This window comes from Bemisia tabaci, chromosome 6, assembly GCF_918797505.1.
Source record: "Bemisia tabaci chromosome 6, PGI_BMITA_v3".
Lineage (NCBI taxonomy): Eukaryota > Metazoa > Arthropoda > Insecta > Hemiptera > Aleyrodidae > Bemisia > Bemisia tabaci.
Genome location: NC_092798.1, coordinates 5,297,423 through 5,323,295, shown reverse-complemented (window position 1 = coordinate 5,323,295; position 25,873 = coordinate 5,297,423). Strand labels below are relative to the sequence as shown.

The 25,873-nt window shown below is 36.5% G+C and overlaps 2 protein-coding genes across 3 annotated transcripts; one reads left to right on the top strand and one right to left on the bottom strand.

Annotated features, from left to right (window-relative positions):
- Positions 1 to 506: 506 nt before the first annotated feature.
- cert (ceramide transfer protein) lies at positions 507 to 21,722 on the bottom strand. Its single transcript, XM_019053538.2, has 10 exons — positions 21,363 to 21,722; positions 19,586 to 19,702; positions 18,067 to 18,178; positions 16,423 to 16,542; positions 14,594 to 14,802; positions 11,347 to 11,556; positions 10,591 to 10,816; positions 9,755 to 9,954; positions 8,504 to 8,636; positions 507 to 7,108 (listed from the first exon to the last, which is right to left on the bottom strand). Exons 1-10 carry the CDS (start codon positions 21,594 to 21,596, stop codon positions 6,981 to 6,983), a joined length of 1,689 nt encoding a protein of 562 aa, XP_018909083.1. The 5' UTR covers positions 21,597 to 21,722; the 3' UTR covers positions 507 to 6,980.
- Positions 11,813 to 25,795, top strand: LOC109038487 (tubulin polyglutamylase complex subunit 2). 2 transcript variants are annotated; one of them, XM_072301163.1, is made up of 5 exons: positions 11,813 to 11,992; positions 22,462 to 22,548; positions 23,501 to 23,668; positions 24,308 to 24,714; positions 25,127 to 25,795. In XM_072301163.1, the coding sequence occupies exons 2-5, from the start codon at positions 22,473 to 22,475 to the stop codon at positions 25,265 to 25,267; spliced, it is 792 nt and encodes a 263-aa protein (XP_072157264.1). In that variant the 5' UTR covers positions 11,813 to 11,992; positions 22,462 to 22,472; the 3' UTR covers positions 25,268 to 25,795. The 2 variants fall into 2 exon arrangements, with proteins under 2 accessions (XP_072157264.1, XP_072157265.1); XM_072301164.1 differs by lacking the exons at positions 22,462 to 22,548; positions 25,127 to 25,795 and having other exon boundaries at positions 24,308 to 25,120.
- The last annotated feature ends 78 nt before the right edge of the window (positions 25,796 to 25,873 follow it).

Here is a 25,873-nt window from a genome sequence, read left to right as displayed (position 1 = left end):
CAATGAACTGCCTTTGCGACACATAATTGAGAGAATAGATGGCCCTTACTCGGGACCAAAAGAATTTTCGGGTGCACTGGGAAAGCAGCTCTCAACTTGTCACACTTTGCCACCTGTGGACTTTTCACCCGTAGAATCATCCGATTTCCCAGAGGTTGATGTTAATTTATTAAGCACGGATCAAAAGTACTTGTTTGAAATTTCTTTGGCTGTTAGAGACGGAATTTGCTCTTTAGACTGGGCGAATCGAGATCCAGGAAATATAACCCACGTGTGTTGGCTGACCACTGCGAATAGATTTCTTCGGCTCTATGTTGCGACCGAAACACCATCACAAAATCTGATTAAAATTGTGGAATTTATAATGAAAGTTTACGCCCCCATGTGGTTCCTGATAAAAACTAAGCCATCGTGTACTAATGGTGCTCCCCATTTATTCAAATATATCACCTTAATTAGAGACTTGAGTGCCGAATTACAAGAAATTGTGAAACCCGTTATTCAAAGGCTGCTAGAGGTGTCAGTTGTAAACAGTTTCCTATTATACAACATGAACCAACTCAACAAAGGCCTGAAATATTTGAACCACAGAAAGTTCCAAGAATCACTAATTACGCAGCTGGTGGGTGATGTTCGAAACTCACCCGTAAACTTGAAACGTGGGAGGAGATCAACTGCTGACAATGAGGAAAGGTTGGATGGTCGTCAGCACTTTGTTAGCAGTCATCCAAACTCAAAATCTAAGGACTGTGCTGTGTCCAGTGACCAGAAAGTGTGTGGTGGCCGGAAAGAGACAGTCTTTTTTTGCAAAACTTGCACAAAAAAATCCGGTTTACACCCTACAACATGCTTTGAAAGGTATCATACTACGAAGAAATTCACACTTACTCATCCTAATGCCAATGTCAATTGAAGAAACCAATAAAATGTAAGTGGTTTTCTCTAAATTTGAGTTCTTATCATTTATTCCTGAAATACCTTAAAATCAGCCAGATTTAATTACAACCTGGCGGGGTAGACGGGGAAATTTTTTTACGACTGCAAAGGGTTAAGGTGCCCACATCAAATATGTTTTAAGACTTACCATTGCTTTCTAAATTTTGTTCTTACTATGTGTTATCTTATGAAACAGAATTTTAGAAAAACTTCTATACTTGTTACTTGATTTAAATGTAAATATGTTGCAAAAAAAAACTCTTTTCTAATATATTTATAGTGACCTGAACGATTCTAACGATTAGGGTGATTTTCTTTACTGTCATTTCTTTCATTTGTGTTCGGGTCGGTCGGCCAGCCGTTTTCATTTCTAAATCTCAGTCTTTATTCTTTTCGTGCTCCCTTTTTCTTCAGCTGCTACAGCAGCACCATTTCAACTTGCTTGATTCTATTAGCGTTGCTAATCTCCCATCATTTAGTATGGATTATGATTCTGATTCTGAGTAAGCACTACTTGTTGAAGCATAATATTTGTATCAGCTGATACAATGCTGATGATAGCAATTGCTTGTAACTTAGAGTATAACTTTAGTTCAGTTACTTTCAAGTCTCTTCTATTTGTACTCAAGTCTCGTAATAAAACTATCATTAATTTCGTGGTAATAATGCTCTGCTTCTGTTGTAAATCTGAGTTTACTTTGTCTATTATCAATATTTCATATTTCATCCCTACTTGATTTTGACAATTGTAAATAATTCGACTAACGTTCTCCAATCAAACCAGGAAAGCCAATTTGGCACAGACATTGAAAAACAGAAAGTAAAAAGAAGGGAGTTGTACGTTATGTTCATACTCTCTATCTTTGCCTTAGGCGAAAAAAATCAACTACACCCAATTACCCTGTTATTGCTTACAACTCTGTCCCTGCGAGCCCTCCTGAGAGTTCGTCTGACCTTGTCAAGAATAAAACGTATCTGCTTCTAAAACTGGAAAAGTTAGAAACTCATTTTGGAGAGGGGATCCTACTCTCTATCTTTGCCTTAGGCGAAAAAAATCAACTACACCCAATTACCCTGTTATTGCTTACAACTCTGTCCCTGCGAGCCCTCCTGAGAGTTCGTCTGACCTTGTCAAGAATAAAACGTATCTGCTTCTAAAACTGGAAAAGTTAGAAACTCATTTTGGAGAGGGGATCCTACCTCTATCTTTACCTTAGGCGAAAAAAATCAACTACACCCAATTACCCTGTTATTGCTTACAACTCTGTCCCTGCGAGCCCTCCTGAGAGTTCGTCTGACCTTGTCAAGAATAAAACGTATCTGCTTCTAAAACTGGAAAAGTTAGAAACTCGTTTTGGAGAGGGGATCCTACTCTCTATCTTTGCCTTAGGCGAAAAAAATCAACTACACCCAATTACCCTGTTATTGCTTACAACTCTGTCCCTGCGAGCCCTCCTGAGAGTTCGTCTGACCTTGTCAAGAATAAAACGTATCTGCTTCTAAAACTGGAAAAGTTAGAAACTCGTTTTGGAGAGGGGATCCTACTCTCTATCTTTGCCTTAGGCGAAAAAAATCAACTACACCCAATTACCCTGTTATTGCTTACAACTCTGTCCCTGCGAGCCCTCCTGAGAGTTCGTCTGACCTTGTCAAGAATAAAACGTATCTGCTTCTAAAACTGGAAAAGTTAGAAACTCATTTTGGAGAGGGGATCCTACTCTCTATCTTTGCCTTAGGCGAAAAAAATCAACTACACCCAATTACCCTGTTATTGCTTACAACTCTGTCCCTGCGAGCCCTCCTGAGAGTTCGTCTGACCTTGTCAAGAATAAAACGTATCTGCTTCTAAAACTGGAAAAGTTAGAAACTCATTTTGGAGAGGGGATCCTACTCTCTATCTTTGCCTTAGGCGAAAAAAATCAACTACACCCAATTACCCTGTTATTGCTTACAACTCTGTCCCTGCGAGCCCTCCTGAGAGTTCGTCTGACCTTGTCAAGAATAAAACGTATCTGCTTCTAAAACTGGAAAAGTTAGAAACTCATTTTGGAGAGGGGATCCTACTCTCTATCTTTGCCTTAGGCGAAAAAAATCAACTACACCCAATTACCCTGTTATTGCTTACAACTCTGTCCCTGCGAGCCCTCCTGAGAGTTCGTCTGACCTTGTCAAGAATAAAACGTATCTGCTTCTAAAACTGGAAAAGTTAGAAACTCATTTTGGAGAGGGGATCCTTGCCTCTCTGCTTGTTAAAAATAATGTTCGAAAGATATATTTACCAAAAATTTATGCTACCAAACTAAGCGAAGATGATGTGGAGGAAATTAATGAAGGTTCCTTTGAAATACGATATTTAGAACCTGAGGGTCTCTCACACAAATACACTCTTGTAAAGGGGAAAAAAGATGTTAAAAAATTAGCTAAAAAAGTAATAAAAAATAAATACAGCCCTCAACATGACCGTGTCTCAACCTCAAAAATAGATCTATCCAGGCGGTTTATCACCTAGATACAATTTTTGAATCTAGGATGGGAGGTAATATATTTCAATCACTTTTATCATCTGAATGAACTTCCACCTTTTTAGATAGCAGCCGCGCTCTTTAATATATTTTATACACAACTGTTTTTTTTTTTTTGTAATTAATCTAATTGTACTGTACTAACTGTACTAAGTTTTACGATTATTTATTGCCGACAATAATTGAGGAGAGAAACCCTCATAAGGCAGCCTTCTTGAAACTTCAAGAGACCGAAAACTCCGATGGAACAAAATCGAAAATTACTACCATCAACTTTAACTTTGTCAAACCTGCCATACGGAAATCTCTAGGGGGCTCTTCTGGATACATCAACTATAAGCTCTCGCTAATATAATGTAATGTAGTATAATGTAATTAATAGTATGTTTTGTGCAAAGGCTACCATATTCCTTGTAATTATAATATGTGCAACAACCATCAATATGTTCAAATATCAACTTGGCTTTGAAAACTTATTAGCTGTTATTTTTTGATATGATACAAATTTTGTAATGTTTAGCGTATCGATTTGTTACCTTCGTGAATTGTGTAACTGTTTTTTCGTATCGTATCTTGTATCTCTTCATTTAAAGGGAGGAATAACAATTTCTTGAAATTTTCCTCCGACCTATATCCATTAGACAGCTTTAAAATGTTCAAAATTTTGAATTGAGCAGCTAGGGCCACTTTGTTTGGCGAGTGAAACAAATAATAGAGCCCAATTCACACACTGAAACCAAATTCAGCATTACAACTCCACGATTTTACCACTTAAAGTTTTAAATTTCCATGCCTCGCAGTCGAAACCCACCAATAATCGATGTGAACACGATCAATCTTGAATTTTTCTAGTATAGGAATGTCCTCACATAGGAAATACACGTATGCTCTCTTGTCTCCTGAAAGAGCATCTTTGCCTGCCTCCACCCTTCATCATTGCTGACCTCTGCTTTTAAAAATTCTAAAATGCAGCCCCTTGAAATCATGGTTAACATTATTACAGCCTGCGGGGCGATTATTGAAATGATATCGACTGTATGTCAACGCTTTGTCGTGTCGCGCCATCGACTAAGCAATGGCTTAGTCGATGACGCGACTCGACAAAGCGCTGACATACAGTCGATATCATTTCAATAATCGCCCCGCAGGGCCCTTCATTTTCAAGACAAAAGAGCGGCTACCAGCGTAACTATAAAGGGAAGAATTCTGCTGAACCAAGGAAAAAGAAGAGCGGCAAAGCCAAAACAATTAAAGAAATACACCTTCACGGGTGACATGACCGATGATAGTACAAAATTTAATCGCAATGGTACTATTTTTGAAAATGGACCAGATGAGCAGTGTTTTTTTTCACTGGAAAATAGGATTAATTTTATTTTTGCCGGCCACAAATGCAACCAAATTTTGGATGAATTGGAGAGACCGGATACCCTGATTCAAAAAGATGAGTTGGAGTTGAGCATCTCGTTATCAATTCAAGTAAACAGAACCTCTGCACAGGATGTATTAGATGCAATAAATGATTACTTGGGTGATCTCATCACAACTAAATATAGAGAGAGGGACGCCTACGTTTTAGGAACATCGTCCCACGTAGAGCCCCATTACACAGAGACCTTGAAGAAGTCTTCTTCTCTTGCGAACTCCTCAGCTAATGTGGAGAAAGTCAATGAAGGAAAAGTGGTTGCTAATAAGTGAGGAAAATCTCTTACAGTGAAGGTAATGGATACCGTTAATATCCAGCTACTATGGGCCCCTGGTATCAAAAATGGCGAAACCATGAAGGTGAAAATTACAGAGTAGGAGAGACACTATAGCATATTTGTATACATCTGATGATGGCTCCTTTTCCATCTTATGGAATGGACCACTAGACAAGGTACGAATTTAAGCACTCTGATACATGTTTCTTAATCAGAATTTCACGTAGAGCACGATTCACGCAACAAAAACTACTGAAACAAACTCCAAACGAAGATATTAACGTTTTTATTTCACACTGGTTACGAGGAATTTGAACTGCCCGCTGACAAGAAACTCAAAGCTCTACGTGAGTCAAATCGCGCACTACAACGGTTTCAAGAAGCTTCTTAATCGAGTATTGTTCATTTTCCACCATATGTTGTTTAAACTATAGGCAATTTGCTACAACTGAGCCAAAGCGTCGAGATTGAGGTTGCTAGATTTTTATATCGCAGAGACTGTCATGATAACGCTTAGCGCACGATGTGAATCACGCAGAGCATTGAGTTTTCATGAGCAGGTGGTTTGAATTCACGCATCAAGAATCATTAAATATCTTAGGAAGGAGTTGATTATGGTAATTTTCGTTGTGCACGTCGTATTCTACGTAAAATTTTAGTTAAGAAACATGTTACAGAATGCTGAAATTCGTACCTTCTCTAGTGGTCCATTCCAAGGGAGAAGGAATCATTGTAGACAGCGGATTCTTGAAGAGAGGTTACGGAGAACAAAAAGATTTATTTTCTGGAGGAGGCTCACTTTTTGTAATAGCTTCAAATCCACAGAGCGCAGAATATCATTTTACATCCAGTTCAAGTGAGCAGGAATCATCACCTATAAAAGGCGACTCAATTCAGATGATACTGGATGTGCCACTGACACTGGCAGTCAATCTCGAAAACTATATTTATGAAATAGTTGAAAATTTCTATGAAAATATATTACCAGATATTTAAAAAAAATATATATTGCCGTACGGGCACAGAATGCAGGTAACCAAAAGCAAAATGTGCCTCATTTTGTTTACAGACCATCCTAGGCAGAAACAAAGAAACTATCCAAGAAAGCCCAAACAAATGTTTTGTTCATAAAAAAGGTAATTCTTGTAGAGAGAAATCGAACTGGCACAGAAGCCCCAGCTGGTATGGAAGACAAAATAATCGTACTTCAATTCTCTAAAGAAATGACGCACTTAGAAGAAATAAGTAAACTGAAGAGTGAATTCAATATTCAAGAAGAAGACGAAATCGAGTTTTTCGAAACATCAAACAGGAAATTAACACCTGTCTCTTTTGGAAAAGAAGTGGAAGTCAATGGCTATATTCTGAGTGAAGTTTTAACTAAAGATGTGATCTATTTAAAAGTAAATCCAAAATTTTCTGCTCCAACAACTTTCACTGCAAATATTGGAACATTAAGCAGAATTCCTTCATCGACTGCAGCTTTTTCAGCTATCGCAGTGTCTTTATCGCATGGAGCTAGCTCTTCAAATTGACCGTCTTTATTGCTTGGGGCTACCTCTTCAAGTCGACCTCAAAAGGTGAAGAATGTCTTCCAAAGGCGCAAACACGGATTTCAACGGATAAAAAACTTCTTCCGCGTTCAACAGACAAAAAAGAATGAAAGAAAAACCAAATACGTTCATTCTTTTTGCCTCTGGTTCAACCACTGACCATATGAAAAGAACACAAACCAAAGCACTTGACATACGCTATGGCTATGACTTAACAGCATAGGCAAGAATATCCAGTTAGAGACCTTGCAAAAATATTCTCGGAATTAAAACATTATGGGCTTATTCTTACACTGATCTATCACATAAGCGGTGAATCTTTTCAGGAATTTTGGGTATTCCCGTTTGTAGACTGCTCTCAGGACAGATGCAGGAGCCCAACCGCCAGGATTCACTGCAGGAACAAACAAAATTACAGACATTAGATGATATGATTTCCTTCAATTATTAAAATGCCCACTTTGCCACGTATAAAAATTCGATATAAGGGCTTAAGTTCTGCGCAGAGCTCTTTTATGGGTCTTCGAAGAGATTGAGGCCCAGGGAGCGCCAATTTTAGAAAATCGATTTTCTTTGGAACATCCTCGGGAATTGAGACATTTCCAGTAAAGAGGCGTATGAGACTTCAAATGCTGCTGATTGTGCAAACAGGGTGTTTAGTTTTTTTTTTTCATTTTGGGAAATCCTGATTTTTGACTGCTAAATCCTGATTTCATAATTTTTCCAAATCCTGATTTTTTGAGAAACAGGCGAATGTGACTTCATAAAAATAGCTTGATGAGAAAATCTGATCAGACAGCCAACTTTTCTCAAATCCTGATTTTACGACTGATTTTTCCTCAAATCTTGATGAAATACGGATTAAATCCTGATTGACCTCAAACCCTTATACAACCAGGAAAATCCTGATGCTAGATACCCTGGCAGAGTAGTTCTATAGTTGTAAGTAACTCATCCAGAGTTCTGCTATGAATTTGTCCATGAATCTGCTCTGAGTTTTTCCTCACTATTGTAAAGAAGTAAGTCGTCTGTGAATGAATTTCATCTGCCACAAACGCTATGAATAATTCCACCATCTTAGCAGTATTGCAAGCCATATGCCTTTTTATCGGAAAATGCCGCAATTATTAATTGGAATTTTTTTTTATACGATAGAAAATTTTTCTCTGTGTATCTTGGTAAAAAAAAAGAAGCTTCAAAATTAGTTACGGAATAAATCTACTATGGCATGAGGTGAAACCAACAAAATTAAATACTGCTGCCTTAGCATTGAACACCACCAGAAACATATTGATGGCTAAAGTTGAAAAATGCATAGGCATAATACACTACGAAGCTGTTAGTCTCTGCTCATATTTTATTTTTCCATAGAAAAACTGATCAGCAGTTGTTGGTCAATTTTCTTCGTGCACTCTCAAAAAATCACAGAAAATTGCTAGGAAGCATTTTAAATAGTTTTTCTTCAGGAAGATACGACATAATCAGAAATTTTTAGACATTGTAATCGAGATACGCATTTTTTGTACGTAGCTTTCAGTTTAAAAAATAAAAACGCAACAGTAGCAAAAACAGTAATGAAGCTGTAAAGCTTTAGAGAGCTATAAAAGATGCATTGTTCATTTGGGCTTTGCCTTTGGATTTTTTGATGAAAAATAAGTCCTCCTCAGAAAAAGGGTTTGAATAGAGGCAATAAACCTATTCAGATTTGGACTAATAATAAGAATGATGATGTATTCCTCTTGATGGTAAACTGGCACAAAAGATAAATAATGTCAACCATAGAACTTACCTACAGAGCAGTACGTTATTTTACAAGTCAAATTATCTCTGGTTATACTAGCTCCTTCTTTCGGGGAAGACACTATCGTTTGACAGAGAAGGCAAACTGTCAGGAACAGCCGTATACACTTCTTGTTGTCCGGCTGAAAATAATATCATAACAGCCATATTAATAACCATCATGAAACTTGATCCTTACAAAAAAACGAGAGTGGCATGAATGGATTATTTTTTAATGAAACTAGGCAAAATTCATAGCTACATTGGATTTCCATAATTTTTTCATTTTTCAAGACTCTGACTTCTTTTGCTTTTCCCTCATTTCAAAATCTCCAGTTTCCCTAAGTGTCTGTAACAATTCCCTAACCTTCAAACGAACCTTTCACTTACATTTTTTCTTTTCTTCTAATGGAGAATTTGCGGGTGTCTGAAATTGTGTAAATTCCATGTTTAAAATGAATTTACTACAAGAGCTGAGCATGGGGATGAACTCGGTTCCTAAATTGAAAAATTATTGGAGAAAATATCACAAAATAATCTAATCTAGTAAAATTCATGTGCTTAAATGAGAAACACCACCAAATGACATCATAAGGCGGCACATAATTTTACTTTAAATCTGTTTTCCTACAATTTCCCGCAGTTCAGAATAAAATTATGAAAAATACTGCGAACTCAGCTCATCAAGCTTTCTCATGTGAAGGGATAAAATTTTTTGGTGCAAATTTTCCATTGCTTTGTCTTTTTACTAAACTTCACATTGTGCAGACAGTGGAAATGTTTTTCCAAATTTCAAGTTTTAAAATTTGTCTAACTGTCTGTATTTTAAGTGGAATACTCTCACAATTCTCGGTTTTCCAGATCTGGAAACATCCTGCAGCACCCCTGCACAGGTGTTCAGCCCCATTTTTCCAAAGAGAAATTGACTGCATGAAGAGGTGAGAGTTACAGTAATTTACATAGAAACAAATTACCTGACCACTTGGTATCATTCATAAAGGCAATGAATCAAACCTAAAATTTAAGGCATTTAGGCACTGGGCATTAATGTTAAAAAATAAAATTGACAGGTTTAAATCCTTATGTTTTTTAAACTTGATGGAATGTATTAAAACAATGAAAAGATGAAAATAATGAGTTACTTATTGGGTAGTTAACTGCATCCTGCGAATGCAGTCTGATTACGTAAAAAGAAAAAATTATTAATTTATCAAGGGTTCCAGTCTTTCGTAACATTGCAAAAAATTACTCATGAACTTACCGGATGCTTCGGTAATTCAGTGGAATTATTTACAACGATCCAGATATCACGAACACCTGGCTCATTTGGAGGCACCTGTCGAATGTGGGACCAGAACAAAGCATCACGCTGCGTCGCTGGCCAGATACGTTTGTGCAATTGTAAAAAAATTAACGTATCGTCCGATATATTTTCTACAACAGTCATATGCTCTAGTGTGGCTAAAAAACAGAGGATTCACATAATAAAATTGGGGTTGTACGTTTATTAATCCATTAATTTACTGATTAATTGGACTATAATATGCAAAAATGAGTAACTTTGCACCTTTCAAAATAATTCTAAAATTTATTTCCTGAGGATGAAAATCGAAATATTAAGCATTCATAATACTGTCATAGTAAGGAAAAACACTGTATGAAAATTCGAGGGTCGCCATATTTCCTCAAGTATAACGCTTATTTTTAAGGTGAGTTATAATTTCTCTTAAAATTTTCACATAATTTAGATCTGACGGCTAATAAAATTCTCTGAAAAGTTGAAGGAGGTATATCAACAAACCCGGAAAATTCTTAATCTATCAAAGGAAATTTAGCAACATCTAAAACCTCATACGGCGTTCTACCTTAGTAAGGTAGAATACGTTCTTTCAGGAAACAATGGAAAAATGTATTTACGAGTTTTTACAATATTGACTTGCCTTCTTAGTAACAGAATCAGAATAAGAATTCTGTCCGATAAATTTCAAATCCACAAACCCATTTATAGGTAATTCATTCCTTTTTCAGCTCTACAGGTTCACACTTAAAATGCAGATTTGTGACAAGAATGAGACTAGGAAAAATGACTAAACTTACTTTCCCAATCATATCGATACTGGGGACTAAAAAAGTAGTGGCACATTTCGTGGGCTGTGACACCTTTGACAACGTGACACGCTTTCAACGGATCCACAACAAGTCCATTAACTTCTTCTTCTCGCCTGTACATTTTCATCTCGCCTTCTTCCGCGAACAAATGCCAGGCATCATTGCCCAAGCCCATCTGAGCATACTTAATTTGTTCCTTGGTTACTCGTTCGATCTAAAACAGATTGAAAAACCTTTAGCAAAGAGTGTTACAATCCTGAAGTTATCGCTCATCCACTGACATTGTAATGAGCTCCATTTACACTCGGGTGAAAAATTTGGGTTTTTCAATTACAGATGGCAGCATGTGTAATCATCTTCTTAAGACGCATAAATTCTAAGGTTTCCTCCATGAGGGGACTGAGGTAAAAGTCCAAACAGAAACTTACAAATTAGGTTGTTTTTTGAGGGGGAGGATGGGCAGCATCTGATGCTTTGAGCATTTTTTCCTTTCCTCTTAAAAAAATGCTTTCAGTCCTGAAGGGACGATAAACAACTCTTAGATACTATTAAATTAATTTTATTTGTCTCCTTGTTTATCAATATTTAAGCACTGTGCTTATAAATCGACACTTTCATATAATTTATTGAATCTTACTTGTCTCATCCACATGTAGTATTGTTGGAACACATTTTAAAATAGGAGTAAAATACATCCCATGTGATGACTGCAATATTGAAAAAAATGATCTGTGAGTCACTGACCTCAGGCCACAATCTATGATATTCAGCTGAGCTGGCTGTTTTTTCATCATTGACAACATGGGTAACGTTGTTGTTGGAGTTTTCTGAGAGGACAACGGACAGTTGCTGCTTAAAAGCTTGTCGGTTTTGTGCTTCTTCTTCCATTTTATCAAGCTCCGTTTCAAATGCGTCATAAAATTCATCATCCGCTAACGTGCTATGAGGTCCCTCCTACACAATCAATTACAAATCAGTAATCCAGAAAAATAAAAAATGTTCCAACTCTCATTTTCAACCTAAGAATCTTTAAAACCTGCCTGCACACAATGCTGGTAACAACTGTCAAGGTAGATAAATATTTAGCAACAGGAGTGAATCAAAGATACTTCGGACAAACGATAGAAGTTTGAGTGGCTAAGATAAGATAAAACTTGTCAAGACAAAGGACATTTTTAAAAACACACAAAAAAAAAAAAAAAAAAAAAAAAAAAAAAAAAAAAAAAAAACAGTAGTGCCTAATAGAAGCTTGCACAGGTTTTGAAGTGTTCTTTTTCTCACTCGACTGCATCTGCTCACTCCAGAGCTTTCGAAATATAAACAATGACCCATCAAATTTGTTTCAATGGCTGACTTCATTCATCCGTGATTATCTAGTCATCAATGACATGTTAGGATTCAATTTTTTTTATTGCTTCAATTTTTTCATGACACTAAGAGAAGGTATAGGGTGTTTCAAAAGGAAGTATCCAGCCTGAGAATCTTTTGAGCACATTCGAATTTTGCGAAACGTCGAGACATGCATTCAACATTTTTAAGGGAACCCACAATAATGCAAATGTGCGGAAAAAATGTCCCTCTCAAAAATATTAAACACATGAGTATTTACATTCTGAGTATTTCGTTATTCGAATTCGCACAAAAGATATTCAAGGTAGATGCTTCCTTTTAAACAACTCTGTATAAAAAGCATAAGGAGAGAGAAGACTAATAAAGGAATGATGGTGAGTGGGTTGCATCAAGAATATATCAAAGAAATGTTGCAAATATTCTGTAGTTAATCATTAACCTTTGAGCGTTGAAATAGGTCAGCTGCACTAGTCATGGAATTATGTTTTTATGGTTTAGGCTTATCGATAAGCAGAAATAATAAGATCTGTCCAAACACCAAGTTTTTACATCTAATATTAACGGAGTTAAACATGGTGTATGACAGCATTCACCGCAGTAGTGCATACCATGGTTTCTTCCACTTTAGTTTCATCGATCAGGGATACGCTTCTTTGTACTGGTATATCGACTTAAGACACTGACCAAGGTGGGAAAAACCACAATACGTGCCATTGCGGTAGATGGCGTCATGCGCCGTGTTTTTTTAAGGGCTAAGTCTCTTTTAACAGCGGATGTGGAAACTTGGCCTATAAACAGATCATGTTCAATTTTGCTAATCTGTAACCTCAAACCACCAAAATACGATTTTCAGACTAGCGCAACTGTGCCATTCTCAGAAGCAGTGAATTAAGCGGTTCTTGAGAGGAGATATTTATTTTTAAAAACATATTATGGTAGCAGAATAAAGCCTTTGAAATAAGAGTGTCCTGACTATCATTCATGGTATGGAAATTAAAAAGGTACACCACCATGGTAAAATCAAAAGGAAATACCTTCCTAAAAAATCTTGAGGAGTCAAAGCTCAGCGTTGGAATTGATAAACTGGTTAATTCACGACTGAATTTTGGTAAGTGATTTTTTGAAAAGATTAAAGAGGCACATTTTGAGGGGACAACTTCAATTTCTTAGCATGCTGATGGGAAAAATGGGCTATTGGAAAATATTTTTTTTTCGTTGAATACACATTCGACAGTCTTTGGGACTTTTGGACGTTTCCTGGGGGTCCTCAGACTTCGCTCTCTCTGGCTCTGAGCTGCGATTTCTTCTTTCAGGGTGACGGTATGACTTCTGACCCCTCACTGGACGAGGAGACCTTTTTTCTTGTTTACAATTATGTTTTTTGAGTGACTCGTGGTTTTTGACATAGGGTGCATTTTCGAAGGGCTCCTGAGATAAGTAACGGTCTGGATCTTGTGGAGAGAGGTACTGGTTGTACAAGGAAAAAATTAGAAAGGGAAAGGGACATACAGAAACAATTAGTGGAAAAATTATAAGGTAAAAATTCGGTTGACAAAAAAGTTTTTCATTAAAAATTGGCTGGTTTGAAGAACTTGAGGTAAAAAATTTGAAAGCTGAAAACTGATTCAGTGAGAGAGAGGGTGAGATTTTCTCAAGGGCGTATCCATTTCATTCTATTTAATTAAACTTAATGCAATTATGACAAAATTAATTTTCATTGGGCGTTTCAGGAAATAAAATCAGATCAAGAATTCACACGAAGCTTTAAAAGCAGTTCTGGCAAGCTATTCAGAAATGTTTCTTTCAATGGAGAATTGGCACCAAAAAATTTTTACTGCTTCATATGAGAGTACTTGATGAGCTAAATTTACAGTTTTTTTACAATTTTTTGTGAGGAATAGGAGAAAAATAGATTTTAAGAGAGAAAATTTTCAACTTTGAGATGGCATTTTCCATTAAAATACAAATGTTATAAAGGGATAAATCCTTTGGTCATAACTCTTCCAATGATTGTTCTACAATAAACAACAATAAAACTGAAACTAACAATAACTTGTTGTAGAAACTAACAATATTCTCTCTCTTGCTTTGCTGCCTGGTTTCCATTTCGAATGGAATGCATTAATTTCAAACACGTACAAATTATTCATTCAACTGAAGCCAATAGCAGAACTACCACAGTTTGGTAAATTAAAATTTCTACTGCACAATAAGGATTCTGTTCAATTTTGGAGAATTTATTTTAACTCCATCCGTACCTCTCCCTGTAACACAAAACTCCAAGAATGAAAGCAAAGGAAATGAAACTCATACGATATAATTGCTGTGTGAGTTTTATTTTTCCTTGCACATTCCTTTCACCTCTTGCTCTATTTTCAGATACTTTTGAGATGATTTTTCTCATTTATGGATAGATATAATGACCAATAAGAATGTACGAGAGGAAAGGTATAATGAAAGAAGGAGATATCACTCCCACAAAAACTGAAATATTGTCTCCAAACACAAGGAATTAGAGGATACATTAAATTAGTTTGGATGATTCTTATTAGATTGAAACATCGAGATAGTAAAAAATCATTTATAGCCCCTGTACTTCCTTCTTTGAGGAGAGAGACGCTTAAAAACTATTGAAACTTACTTCTAAGTCTGGAGGTGATGCAATTTGCGTACGCAGAGTGCGAACCATCTCCTCTAACTTGCGCCTTTTTTCTTTTTCATGTTCAACTTTGCGATACCACAAGTCATCCCGCTGTCCCATAACATCGATACAATTTTGCAACCTATCAAGTACAGCTTCAGTCGTTGCTTTAAATGTTAATGCCTCCCCCTTGACATCAAACTGTTTCACTGAAAAAATGAGAAAGAAATATTAAATAAACCTAATTCCTATTAAAAACTAATTCTATTAAAAACCTAACTTCTATTCGTTGATAAAATAACCCTAAAGAACCGCACATGGAAAAAGTTCAAAGCTACTTAAACAGGTGCTCAATTGCATGTAAATTGCGGCGCGCTTAAAGAATGGTTGCTGCTTCAGGAAATCAGTAGCATTGAGGATGCCAGAGTGTGGAGCTGGCAAAACGCAAGTGAGTACTTATTTAGGTGGTGTCAGAAGGAAAACTCGGTTCTCAGTGAAAAGCAAGATGAATTGTTGTTCAGATCCACTTTTGAGTGGAGAGAAAATCCAAACCATAACCTTCTGCAAACTTGAGAAGACTGCTTTCGGTACCTTGTCAGAGGAAGAGATAAATTTTTAAATGTATAAAAAATAGATAAATAAAATGGGTTGAATTGATGGGAGAGCTGAATGAAAAATATAAAATTGAAGCCGAAAGGGTTATATTGTAAGAATTTTGAAAAGTTAAAAGTTTTACAATAGATGAGTCACACTTAGTCTGAAGGGCTGAAAAAGGCGGTACAAGTGTATACACGGGTCTAGGGTCGAATGGACCTAGAAGTGCACGCTTTTATAGACTCGATGACATCACAGGTGGTGAGACTTCGAGTCTACACGCAATTGCCTGGCTATAATCAGTGGAGCTATCAGTTGGACGTATTTCTGTCGAATGGAACTATGAGCATAATGACATGAGCCCTGTTATGCATATATTATTATGGGTCTTGGGGCTCATTTCTAACTGCACATAGTTCTGTTTGGCAGAAATACTTCCAGTTGCAAGTTTAGTCATTAATTTTATGGGTAATGGCTGAATGATAGGGTAGAAAAGATAAAAAGTGAACTGAATCTAGCCACCCTTAATGACGAAATTAAAGTAGAAGTAAAATTTAGGTTTGAATAAAAAAAAAAGTCAAAAAAATTATGGAAAGTGTTGACTGGCGGTTTTGAAAAAACAAGGCACTTGAGTCATTTTTAAAAAAGACTGGAGTTCATTTCAGTCCTTTTCAACAAAAATAAATAAGAATACAGCAACGCAATGAATTACTTTGTTTCAAAACAAAGCCATTTAGGTATGCCATTTAAAGAATAAAACTAAAAGTCTTTTTTGTATAAAAAAAAAAGGTTTATAAAACAAAATAACTTGAGATCACTTACAACCTTTTCAACAAAATATGCACAAGAATGGAAATGGTAGAAGATTCAAATCGTTTTAAAAATGAAAGTCACTTAAACTATTGCATAAAGTCAAGACAACCTAGCTAACACCATATTGAGAGCCGCGATGAATGGAATCACATGGCTATTTAGATTGACATAGAAAATATGTAAGTCCAGAGATACCTGTGTGACATCATGAGTTGAACCCTTAAATGACATCGTACGCGGCTATTATCGATGGCTGTATCAGTTGGAGAATATCTGTAGCTGTTATTTGTCACATCAAAAATTCAAAGAGCACCCCCAGGAGTAAAAGAGGACATGGTCCTATGTCAAAAAAATGTCGGACCATAGACCTTGGAGGTCAGTTTACATGAAAGGATAAAAGTAGGAAAAAAATTTCTTTTTACCTTGACTTGGGTCAAAATTGTTGGCACCTAGCTGGTTCTCATAGAAATTTTGGAGGTCATCTATTTGTTTGCATAAAATATCCTTGTACGTGCAGAGTTCCGCAACTTTTTCCTTCAGTTCTGTAGACAGTCAATCCCACCCGTTGTTCAGTTAGAGGAAATAGTTTAGCAGATAAACAGTTTTAGGGAACAATGTGGCAATGGTGAAACAACAAAAAAACGAATCTTGATTGCTGTGTTTTAAAATTTCCGCTCACATTTTTTGAGCCGTTTTTGTCAAAAATTATTGGGCTTCGAGAATTTCCTGATTTTGCAGGTTTTTCAGACCTCCAGAGCCTTTGATAATGCTTCAAGAGTTATAATTCAGTAGTTTTTAACCTTTGACTGAGATTATGCATTTGAGAGTTTGGAATGCTTTAGACATTTTCAAGATCTCTTTGAAATTCTCCCTAAAGTCAAACCTTTGAGATTGAGAGGTTAAATATAGACCCATTAAGTTGACTGGACAAGTTATTAATGGAGCTTTTTGATTCTAGGACAAAAATCAATAGTTTGACATCCTCTTCCCCATGATTCATGCTGTTAGGAACTGTGAAGACCCACCCTTCATCTCCCACCCCCATCCTCACCACCACCCCCTCTCTCCACCTCACCTTTCCTGCCACCATTCAATTTATCTTGTCGGAGATATTAATTTCTCTCTTAACCCCATGCCCTTTTAGCAGGCTTGGGTCCTTGGCCTTTGTTTGTTTGTCCATTATTGGCTCAGTGGTATAGTTTGAATCATCTTACAGGGGAAGCATTTATTTTTATCTGAAGGGGGGGGGGGCTAACTTTTGACTGCATTGTCTCATTGCTTGGGTGGGAGGAAGGATACAAACTCTGTAACAAGGAAGGTGGTTCCCTGGACTGTAGCTCAGTACTTGATTATCCTGTCAGAAGTTTCTAGATTTTTAAACTTTTCAATGAGAAATATCTAGGACGTAAAAATTAATTTGTATTGTGCCGGATGATAAGACAAACAATTTGAAAAATTATAGGACTCTGGTCTGGACAGAATTTTACAAATTTTAAAGGTCAAAGTATGTAGAAATATGGTAAGTGATGCCAGATAAGACTCAGATTACACTGATACTAAGAAAACTACTTTAAGAAATTGTTCCTGTCACGTTTAAATTTTTCTCTTTCATTATTAAAAGTTTGAATGTTGTACAATGTACTTACAGATTAGAGATCTTTTGTGGTTTTGATTTTTTTTTAAAGTGTATTTTCTGAGGGCAATACACCATTGCATTTTCTTTCACTCCTAAACATTTTTCACGATTTAAAGAATTTTCAGAGTTCTATACAAATTATAAATTATACATATAAATTCGTTTTTAAGCCTTTTAAAGGAGGAAAATTCCAAGTACTAGGGGGAAGGGGGGGGGGGCTTTCTTCCTTTTTGTCTTATGATGGAACTAATTAGGAGTTTGGGTTTAAAAAGTAGAGGAAGGCTAGGGAGGAAGAACTCTTAATCATCCATCATCACATTTTTTTTTTCCTTTTAGCAAAAGGGAAAACATCAAAATATTGCATTTCCAGTGATTAACACTGACGAACAAAAACTGAAAAAACTTGCAGAAGTTACAATACCTAACTTACCTTTATCTTTGAATAAATTGTTAATTGAAGAGGCTGATAGATTATTAGATGCAAGAGAGAGCCCACTGCCATACCTCCTTAAGTTGCTTTCACTACTGTACCCAGACTCTAACTGTAAAAAAAAAAATTAGACATGACATGAGTAATTGAAGTTTGTGCAATGCAATGATGTATTTCAGCTTTTTCAAGTATTTATTTCCACCTAATGATGGCGTTTTATAGTCAAGATAGATAGCATATATGACTGTTTTCGGTAATTTACGTATTTTGCTACATGAGGGATTATAAGAAAGAATCAGTTAAAAAATCACTCATTTTAAAGGTGATTATATAGCCAGGTTACCTCACCTAGAATTGATTACTTACAGTGGATTCAAAATGATGAAGAATCAGAGTTACAAGCATCGCCACTACTTAGGACTACTTAAAAGCAGGAGATGGATTGTTGCTGAAAGTATTTCTATACGATGCCTCATGAAAAGCAAGTACTTGTGTATCAACAGTACATGTGTGCTCGATGGGTTAAATCAGAGCACCTTCTTCCAAGGTAGATTTAAACAGGTATGGAAAAGTTGAAAATTTCCCATGAGCCTCAGTACGTGTCACATGACTACATGACGTAGGTTAAGGGGCCCGTTTTTTAATTAAATTACAATCAAATTAACATTCAAATGTTTGTGCGTTTAAACGTTAAAATTAATATCGCATTATCAAAATTGTGCAAAAAATCCCACAAAATTTTGACAGACGATAAACCGAACATAATAAATCAAAATAATCAAAACATTCAAAATGGCTGACGTTAAGGGGCCGCTGGAGAGCCAATCAGAGGCCAGTTGTTAAGTTCTGTCCATACCTGTGTAAATCTACCTTGACCTTCTTCAATATTTTTTTTTCTTACTGGACTGCTAACAACTAGGGAAACCTACGACAGACATCGGTACAGGTACAGCCAAAGATAGACTATCCGCTCCGTCGTTCAAAATCACATGGATTCAAATAGGCAATACTATAATTGTCAGTCTAGTTGCCCTTACTTTTGGTCTGTTTCTTGAGGTTGGATTGATTGTTCTGAGGTGCTCTAACCTTGGGAATCTCAAAAATTTGGCGACAGTAGATTGGCAAGTTTTTTTTAAAAAAAAAAAGCCTTGCTCAAGGAAGTGTTTCCATGCGCTTTAAATCATGTGACCAATCAATATGTTGACAGGAAAGCTCTCTTAGTTTCTTATTTGGCGACCCTACGGTACATTGCAAGAATAGTCCATTTTTAAATTGGTCGATCGCCTCTCAGTGTAAGACCAGAAGGCTGGTAATAACGTTTATTCTATGTTACTCTTCCATCAACCATGGGAAAATTCAGGATTGATTTTACTTAAATTCATACACCTCTTCTACCAGTCTGAGTAATTTTTCGAAAATTCAGAAAAGCATGAATTTATCAAATAGAGTATTCTCTTCAAGATTAGGGCTTAAAAGGTTGCCGAGAAAGCAACATGAATATTACAAACTTTTCTCTTACCTTACAAAGTTCCAGCAAGTCTACGAAATGTTGCTTCTCTTCAGGAGTATCTGCTCGAAGATACCAAACGTTGTCATTCACAGAGACATCAAATCGACACTCATCAAATTCATGAGGCTGCACAGAAAAAATCGATAGACAGGTTATACAGAATTGACAACAAATCTCATTGGTTGAATAATAGCCTCACTCATTTGATACGATATAACACAAACAGTTTCATCAAGCAACAATTAGCTCTTAAGTGTGCCATTTACATCATTGCTGTTACTGCTTTTAAAAAATCAAGTGTTCATTCACGCCACTAAAGAGCTTTTGTGATACAGTTGCCTCCATGATTGGTTGTAACAAGCGTTACACATATCTCTATGAAAGGATATTGTGCTTGAATGAGCTTTCTTTCTTGGTAGTGAGTGTCAGTCTTATACTCAATTTAGGTACACTGATTCAGCAGCACAAAATACACAGGAACACATCTAGTGCATGCCTAATAGGTATTTCCTGCTCTGCCTGATAACACAGTCTTTTCCGTCGAACAGCATAATCCGCGCAGTTGCCCTCCTGTAAAACTGACTCCTTTATTTAGCATCTAAAAGGATGGGAAATTTTTTCAATTCAGATGCAAAATGGGCCTTCATCCTCGTAGCTTTAGCTGCTGAAATCGAAAACAGCCAGTTTTTTTCTAACACAAATCAATTTTTCTGATAATCTAATTTTCTACGATCAGTTTTTTTACCCTTAAAAAATAATTTATTTTAACAAATTCAACTTCACAGAAAATTGGTGGGTGATGGAAAATTGAGGCCAATATCAGCTTCAACAGCCAAAAGTGCGAGGGAAAAGGCCCGTCAGGCACCAGAATTAAATGATTTTCCTGCCCTGTCAGAAGCAAAAGTGACAGCTACAATGTACCAGATTGGTAAAACAAATAAATATAATATATTCAAAAAGGCGTTTCTTTTTATTCATTAACCGTATGGAATGTGATGAGCTGGGTCACCTGTGGTCGAAAAAATTCAAATTGAGGAGTATTTTGTCAAGTATTGAAGGAAAACTCGAAAGAAATCTGAGTATGTAGAGGTAGGATTGCACTTGCCACTCCAGAACCACCTGGAAAGAGTATTTCATGCAATCTAACACCTTCTACTAGATCACTCCTCTACACTTAAGAGCAAGATAAAAAAGAATCACATTTCATCATGAATCATCACATCCCACTGCAATAGGGATAAAAAAAGCCCCGCGTTCACATTGCAAACTGGCTTCATGCGACTTAAAAGGTGATTAAATGGAGAGCTTGAGTGGGATGATGAAAAATGACAAATTCTACTAAGCGCTTCAAAATAAAATCAAGATTACAGATAAAAAATCCAAGAGAAAAAAGCTAATTAAAACTTTTAAGCACTGATCCATTTTGAAGTGCTCGGGCAAAATGGTCGTGATAGGGACACCAGGACTAAACCACAGAAAGCATTTATGTTTAGATGAAAGGCAATTATACACAGGCAAAGCAAAACAGAGAGCATGACATGTAGTACTTCAGGTAATGAAACAATTCTGACTCCGGTACGATGGGAGATCTCAAGAAGTTGGATGGCACGGGCGGAGGAGTTATTGAATGAAGGGAGTGGTTTAAATGGTCAAAAACTATGGCATGTACACTAAAATAGAGCACTTGTCTGAGGTTTGAAAAGGCAATAAATTGCTTGGTAAGGTAAAAGTAACTAAACAGCCAAACTTGTAATTATTTAGGCATTGAGTTTGCACATCTGCTTACCTTTATGGTGGCTCGGCGCAAACTGATAGTCCCTCTGCAGCCGTGACCAGCTTCTAGTTCTGATTTATAGTAGGAGAGGGTGCCATTTGAAAACACAAAGAACCTCCTTTGCCAACCGTGAATGTAATTAGTCCATTTATTGAGATAACCTTTCAACTCCACTATCTTGGATCCGTCATCAGACTCATCCTCCTCATCGCTAAGTATGTTATTTGCACGAATTTCCGTTGCCATAATTACAAGTAAAACAAAACGAATGGAATGATAAGAAGCGGATAATGCCGGTACCACAAAAAATTGAGGATAGACTACAAACAATTTGGTGATAAACAAAAATTTAGGAGATAAAAAATGACGACGGCTCACCTGTCCATGTTTCACTGCATCACCACAGAGTATAATTTCTGCAGAGAGGCCGTACACGGTCGAGAAGCGACTTCACGTTGTCCCCGTGAATGGATGAAAGAGAGAGTCCAGAAGCAGTGAGCAGAAAAGCTGGCTTTTATGACGGGGCGGCTCTGGAATCACGAAATACATCCAGAGCAAGGATTCATTCTCATCAACGCCCACAAATAATGATGACATAAATTGATTTTATGGCTATAATCACGCCTGAAATCTATTCGACCTTTTCGGGTTGAAAAAGTGTGGCAAGTTCGATGATTCACCACGAATGATTTTGATTGGCTAAGAGGCAACTTCCGCGAACTTTTTCAGTGTGAGCGAATGGGCAAAGAAAAATACAACTTACTGAAAGGGTGGTGAGACTTCGGCAAGACTTCGGTTGTAGCCCAACTTTAAATTTTAGGTTGGTTTTAAAAAATCGACACGACAGAAAAATTTCGAAAATTTAAGGAGGACATTCCACGATGAAGTGAAGCCGAAGTTATACTTGAAACAAAATTGAAAACAATTAATATTCAATACACGTCCTGCGGACGTGTGTCTCTTGTTAAGTTGGACACTTGAGGGGAAAGTGCGTAAATTTCAAGTGGGCGCAGTTACCATGAAGATCCGAACTTGTTGACTAATGTATTGCACTGAAACTTTCATGCTTCGGAATAAAAATTTGGCAATATTTATGTATGAATACTTGCAGGAACTTCGACGATGTCTTATATTGTTGATGTTGTCTCTGAGGACTCGTTTTTCAAGAACTTAACTTTGGGCATTACAGATCATCTAAGTGAGTTGCAATTTCCGTAATAAAATGTTAACCCCCCCCCCCCCCCCCCCGGCGCTTTGAAAACTTTGCTTGATCCAAGATTCACAAAGCTGTTAGAATATTTTGGAGTTTTTTTCAGCTAGGATACTCCCTCATCTCGAAGGTAAATTCAAACTACAGCCCCTATGACCATAATAAAATTACCTGAGTTAAAGTTGAATCTTCCTGCGAAGAACCTCTTACATCTCACAATTTTTGGCATGATATGAGAAGACGAGTACTGATTAATAGCTCAATATTTCATGGTGAAAATTTAATGTTTTCCATTTGAAGGTGAGCAAATAAATTGTAGTTTAATCGTTTCCATTTTAGCTTTATAGCCTATCATCATAATGTGCTAATTTCATCCCATGTTGTAATATGATGAGGAATAAACAGAACTCTATCTGTTCATGAAGCAGTGAAATGGGCATTATAATTAAGGCACTGGCCACTGGGTGCGAAAAGGGCACTTCTCGATTGCGGTGTCTCCGAACCTCTATTGCTAATTAATACCATATGCATGGCGAAAAATTTAATGGACGATTTTTCCAGAGTTCTTTCCATAGAAAATTGTAGAATCATAAGGAATATTCAGTAAAATTTTTAGTGAAATTGATGCATTCACTTTCCTTACAATAAATGAAATATTAGAGGCGACTCTGAAACACTGCGATCAAGAAGTACCTACCCTTTTCGCATCCAGTGCCTCAATTAACCCAAAGAATTAAATTCGCTTGAATCATCATGAAACAATTTAAATGATTCATTATGAAGATTATTGTAAAATTACAGTTAGAGTAGAAGAATTGAAGTAGAAAAAATAGTTGGAAGAATTTGTTTTCAATTATTGATCACATGACTGTTTTTCCCATTCTCTCCTAGGTTCGTCCTCCAACATGATAAAGTCACACCTGATTTTTCATTCTTTCAGGCCAGATACAATGTATTAAAAACATTAAATTTGAAAAGCGACCTCCGTGTGAGCGAGCTGTGATTGCTGCCTGGGAGCAAAGGTACACTTGTATTCTCCCGGATGATGTACGGCAGTTTTACTCTTCTATTGATGGTTTCAGATTAACATGGGACTTTCAGTATGGAGGTATGGAAATAATCAGAAAGTTTGAATCGATCTAGAAATCAGGAGGCTGGATTAATGAGGCTCTGGACTCAAGCTCAAATCTTAACTCAATTGATTCATTATATCTCCTCAGAAAACACATTTTTAAGAGGATGGCATTTCAGTTGTGCCAGAGAAGCATTTTTCACATTATTCATTTATTTTGTTATCAGTTGAGAATCGCATCAAAATTTGAGTATCTGTTATAATGAGTCTGTTATAATGTCTCAATATGAACTTTTTTACTGAGCAAAGCGTATCAATGGCAGAAGTATCAAATTCTTGTATTTCGGTCTGCAATGTTTCAAATCTCTTGTCACAATAGTTCTGTTTTAAAAACGGCTTGATTGTTGTTTTTTCAACCAAAGCTCGTTTTGTTTCTCTTCGTTTTTTGGACAGAATTCTCTGATAATTTCGTGCAGGAAAATCAGGCAGGGTTCCTAAGAAAAAATAAAATAGAAGCTGAAATTTTCAAAAAACCAAAATCAGTTATCGTGTAGTTTCGCCATCAATATTTTACAGCATGTAAAATAACCTTCGTATTTCATTCAGTTGTATCTTTATAGTGCTATGCTGTTCTATATGATTCAATATTCTCTTGTTCATCAATTTTATTTTCAGATTCCCTCCTCCCCATAGGAAACATGTCAATCAACCCGATTTGTGAACTACAGCAAATCGGGAAGTACTCTGAAACCTCGGAGGAAACAGACACACCTTCAATTTATGATGTTGAGCTGATGTACAGGACCAATGGCCTTTTGGCAGATAACGTCCCTAGTTTTGGGAGCAGCTGCAGTATTTTTGTCATCGAAAAACTCAAATACGATATGGGCGACGTATGTCTTGTTTTCAACGAACAGCAGGAATACGGTGAAGACCCAAAAATCTGCTTCATGGATACAAGTTATGAATGGCACCTTATTGCTGACAATTTCACGCAGTATTTTAGAATGATGCTTGCGCACTTGGGCATGCCTCTTTGGCAGCTCAAATTAACACCGCTTGGACTATCACTTGAAGCTGATGTAAGCTTCCATATTCATCTCACAGTTGCGTTCTACAGGTCTACAATTGCATTTTCGAAACTTTTAAAAATAAGAGACAAAATAGGAAATATCCAATGTTCATCAAATAATCAAGCAATGAAGAGTGCGAAAAAATTGTAAAGATGAATATAACATCACTAATACAACTTTGAATCCAAAAGAATGAAAAAATTCTGAGAAAAATTTAACAAAGCACAATACATGTATATTTTGACTGATCAAAACTGAGCATTGGCATTTTCCATTATGAAGTTATTTTCCTACATTTGTCAAAGACCTGTTTTTAAAACAATACCTAATACTAATTTTCTCCGAGTTCTTTTTACTTTAAATTACTTTATGCAATTCCTTGCAAAAGTCGTCTCTTAAATTTTTGTTCACAATGTTTCAGTCATTGATCTCACTGATTGCTCCTCATCTATTGCAAACAGACGCAAGTTGTTATGTTCAAGCCCTGGATTTGAATGATTTTCCTAGTTCAAATCTTGACGCCAGCGTTTTCAAGATGAAGAAGCAACCCATGAAAGGCTAACAATATTGCTTAGCTAAAGAAATTACAATAAGATGCTCAATTAGGTTCCAGAGGCTTTATCCATGAAATAACATTCATTCAACTGGAGAAAAAAAAAAACAAGAGGAAAAACAAAAGAAGAATTATGCTGAGTCGTGGCTCATCAAGCGCAAGGCTAGTGCAAAAACTGATACATGTCTGAAAACCAAACTTTTTTATTCCTTGGGGTTTATACTATGGTCTGCACAAGCAGATGTATTGATTACAAACATTGCACTATTCGATTTGTTTTGATAAAGCGTAGGAGAAACAAAGGTGTGAACTTGAAGGTATTATTATCTATGAAAGTCCATGTGACCTTCAAAATTGGATCAGCTGGCTGAATATTGAAATTGATAGGCAAACCGATAGACAAAGAAGACACAGTGAAAAAGGAGCTATCCTATTGGTAGAGGCGGGTGGTTGCAATGGACAAAGGAGGTAAGGAATAGACAAACTTATGGCATCCCTGACGGGACCCTATCATTAGTCTATCATTTCCCTCTTTTGTCTATGATAACCACCCATTTCAACTGATAGGATCGCTCCATTTTCCTTCTGTTCTCTTTGTATATTGCTTTGCCTATC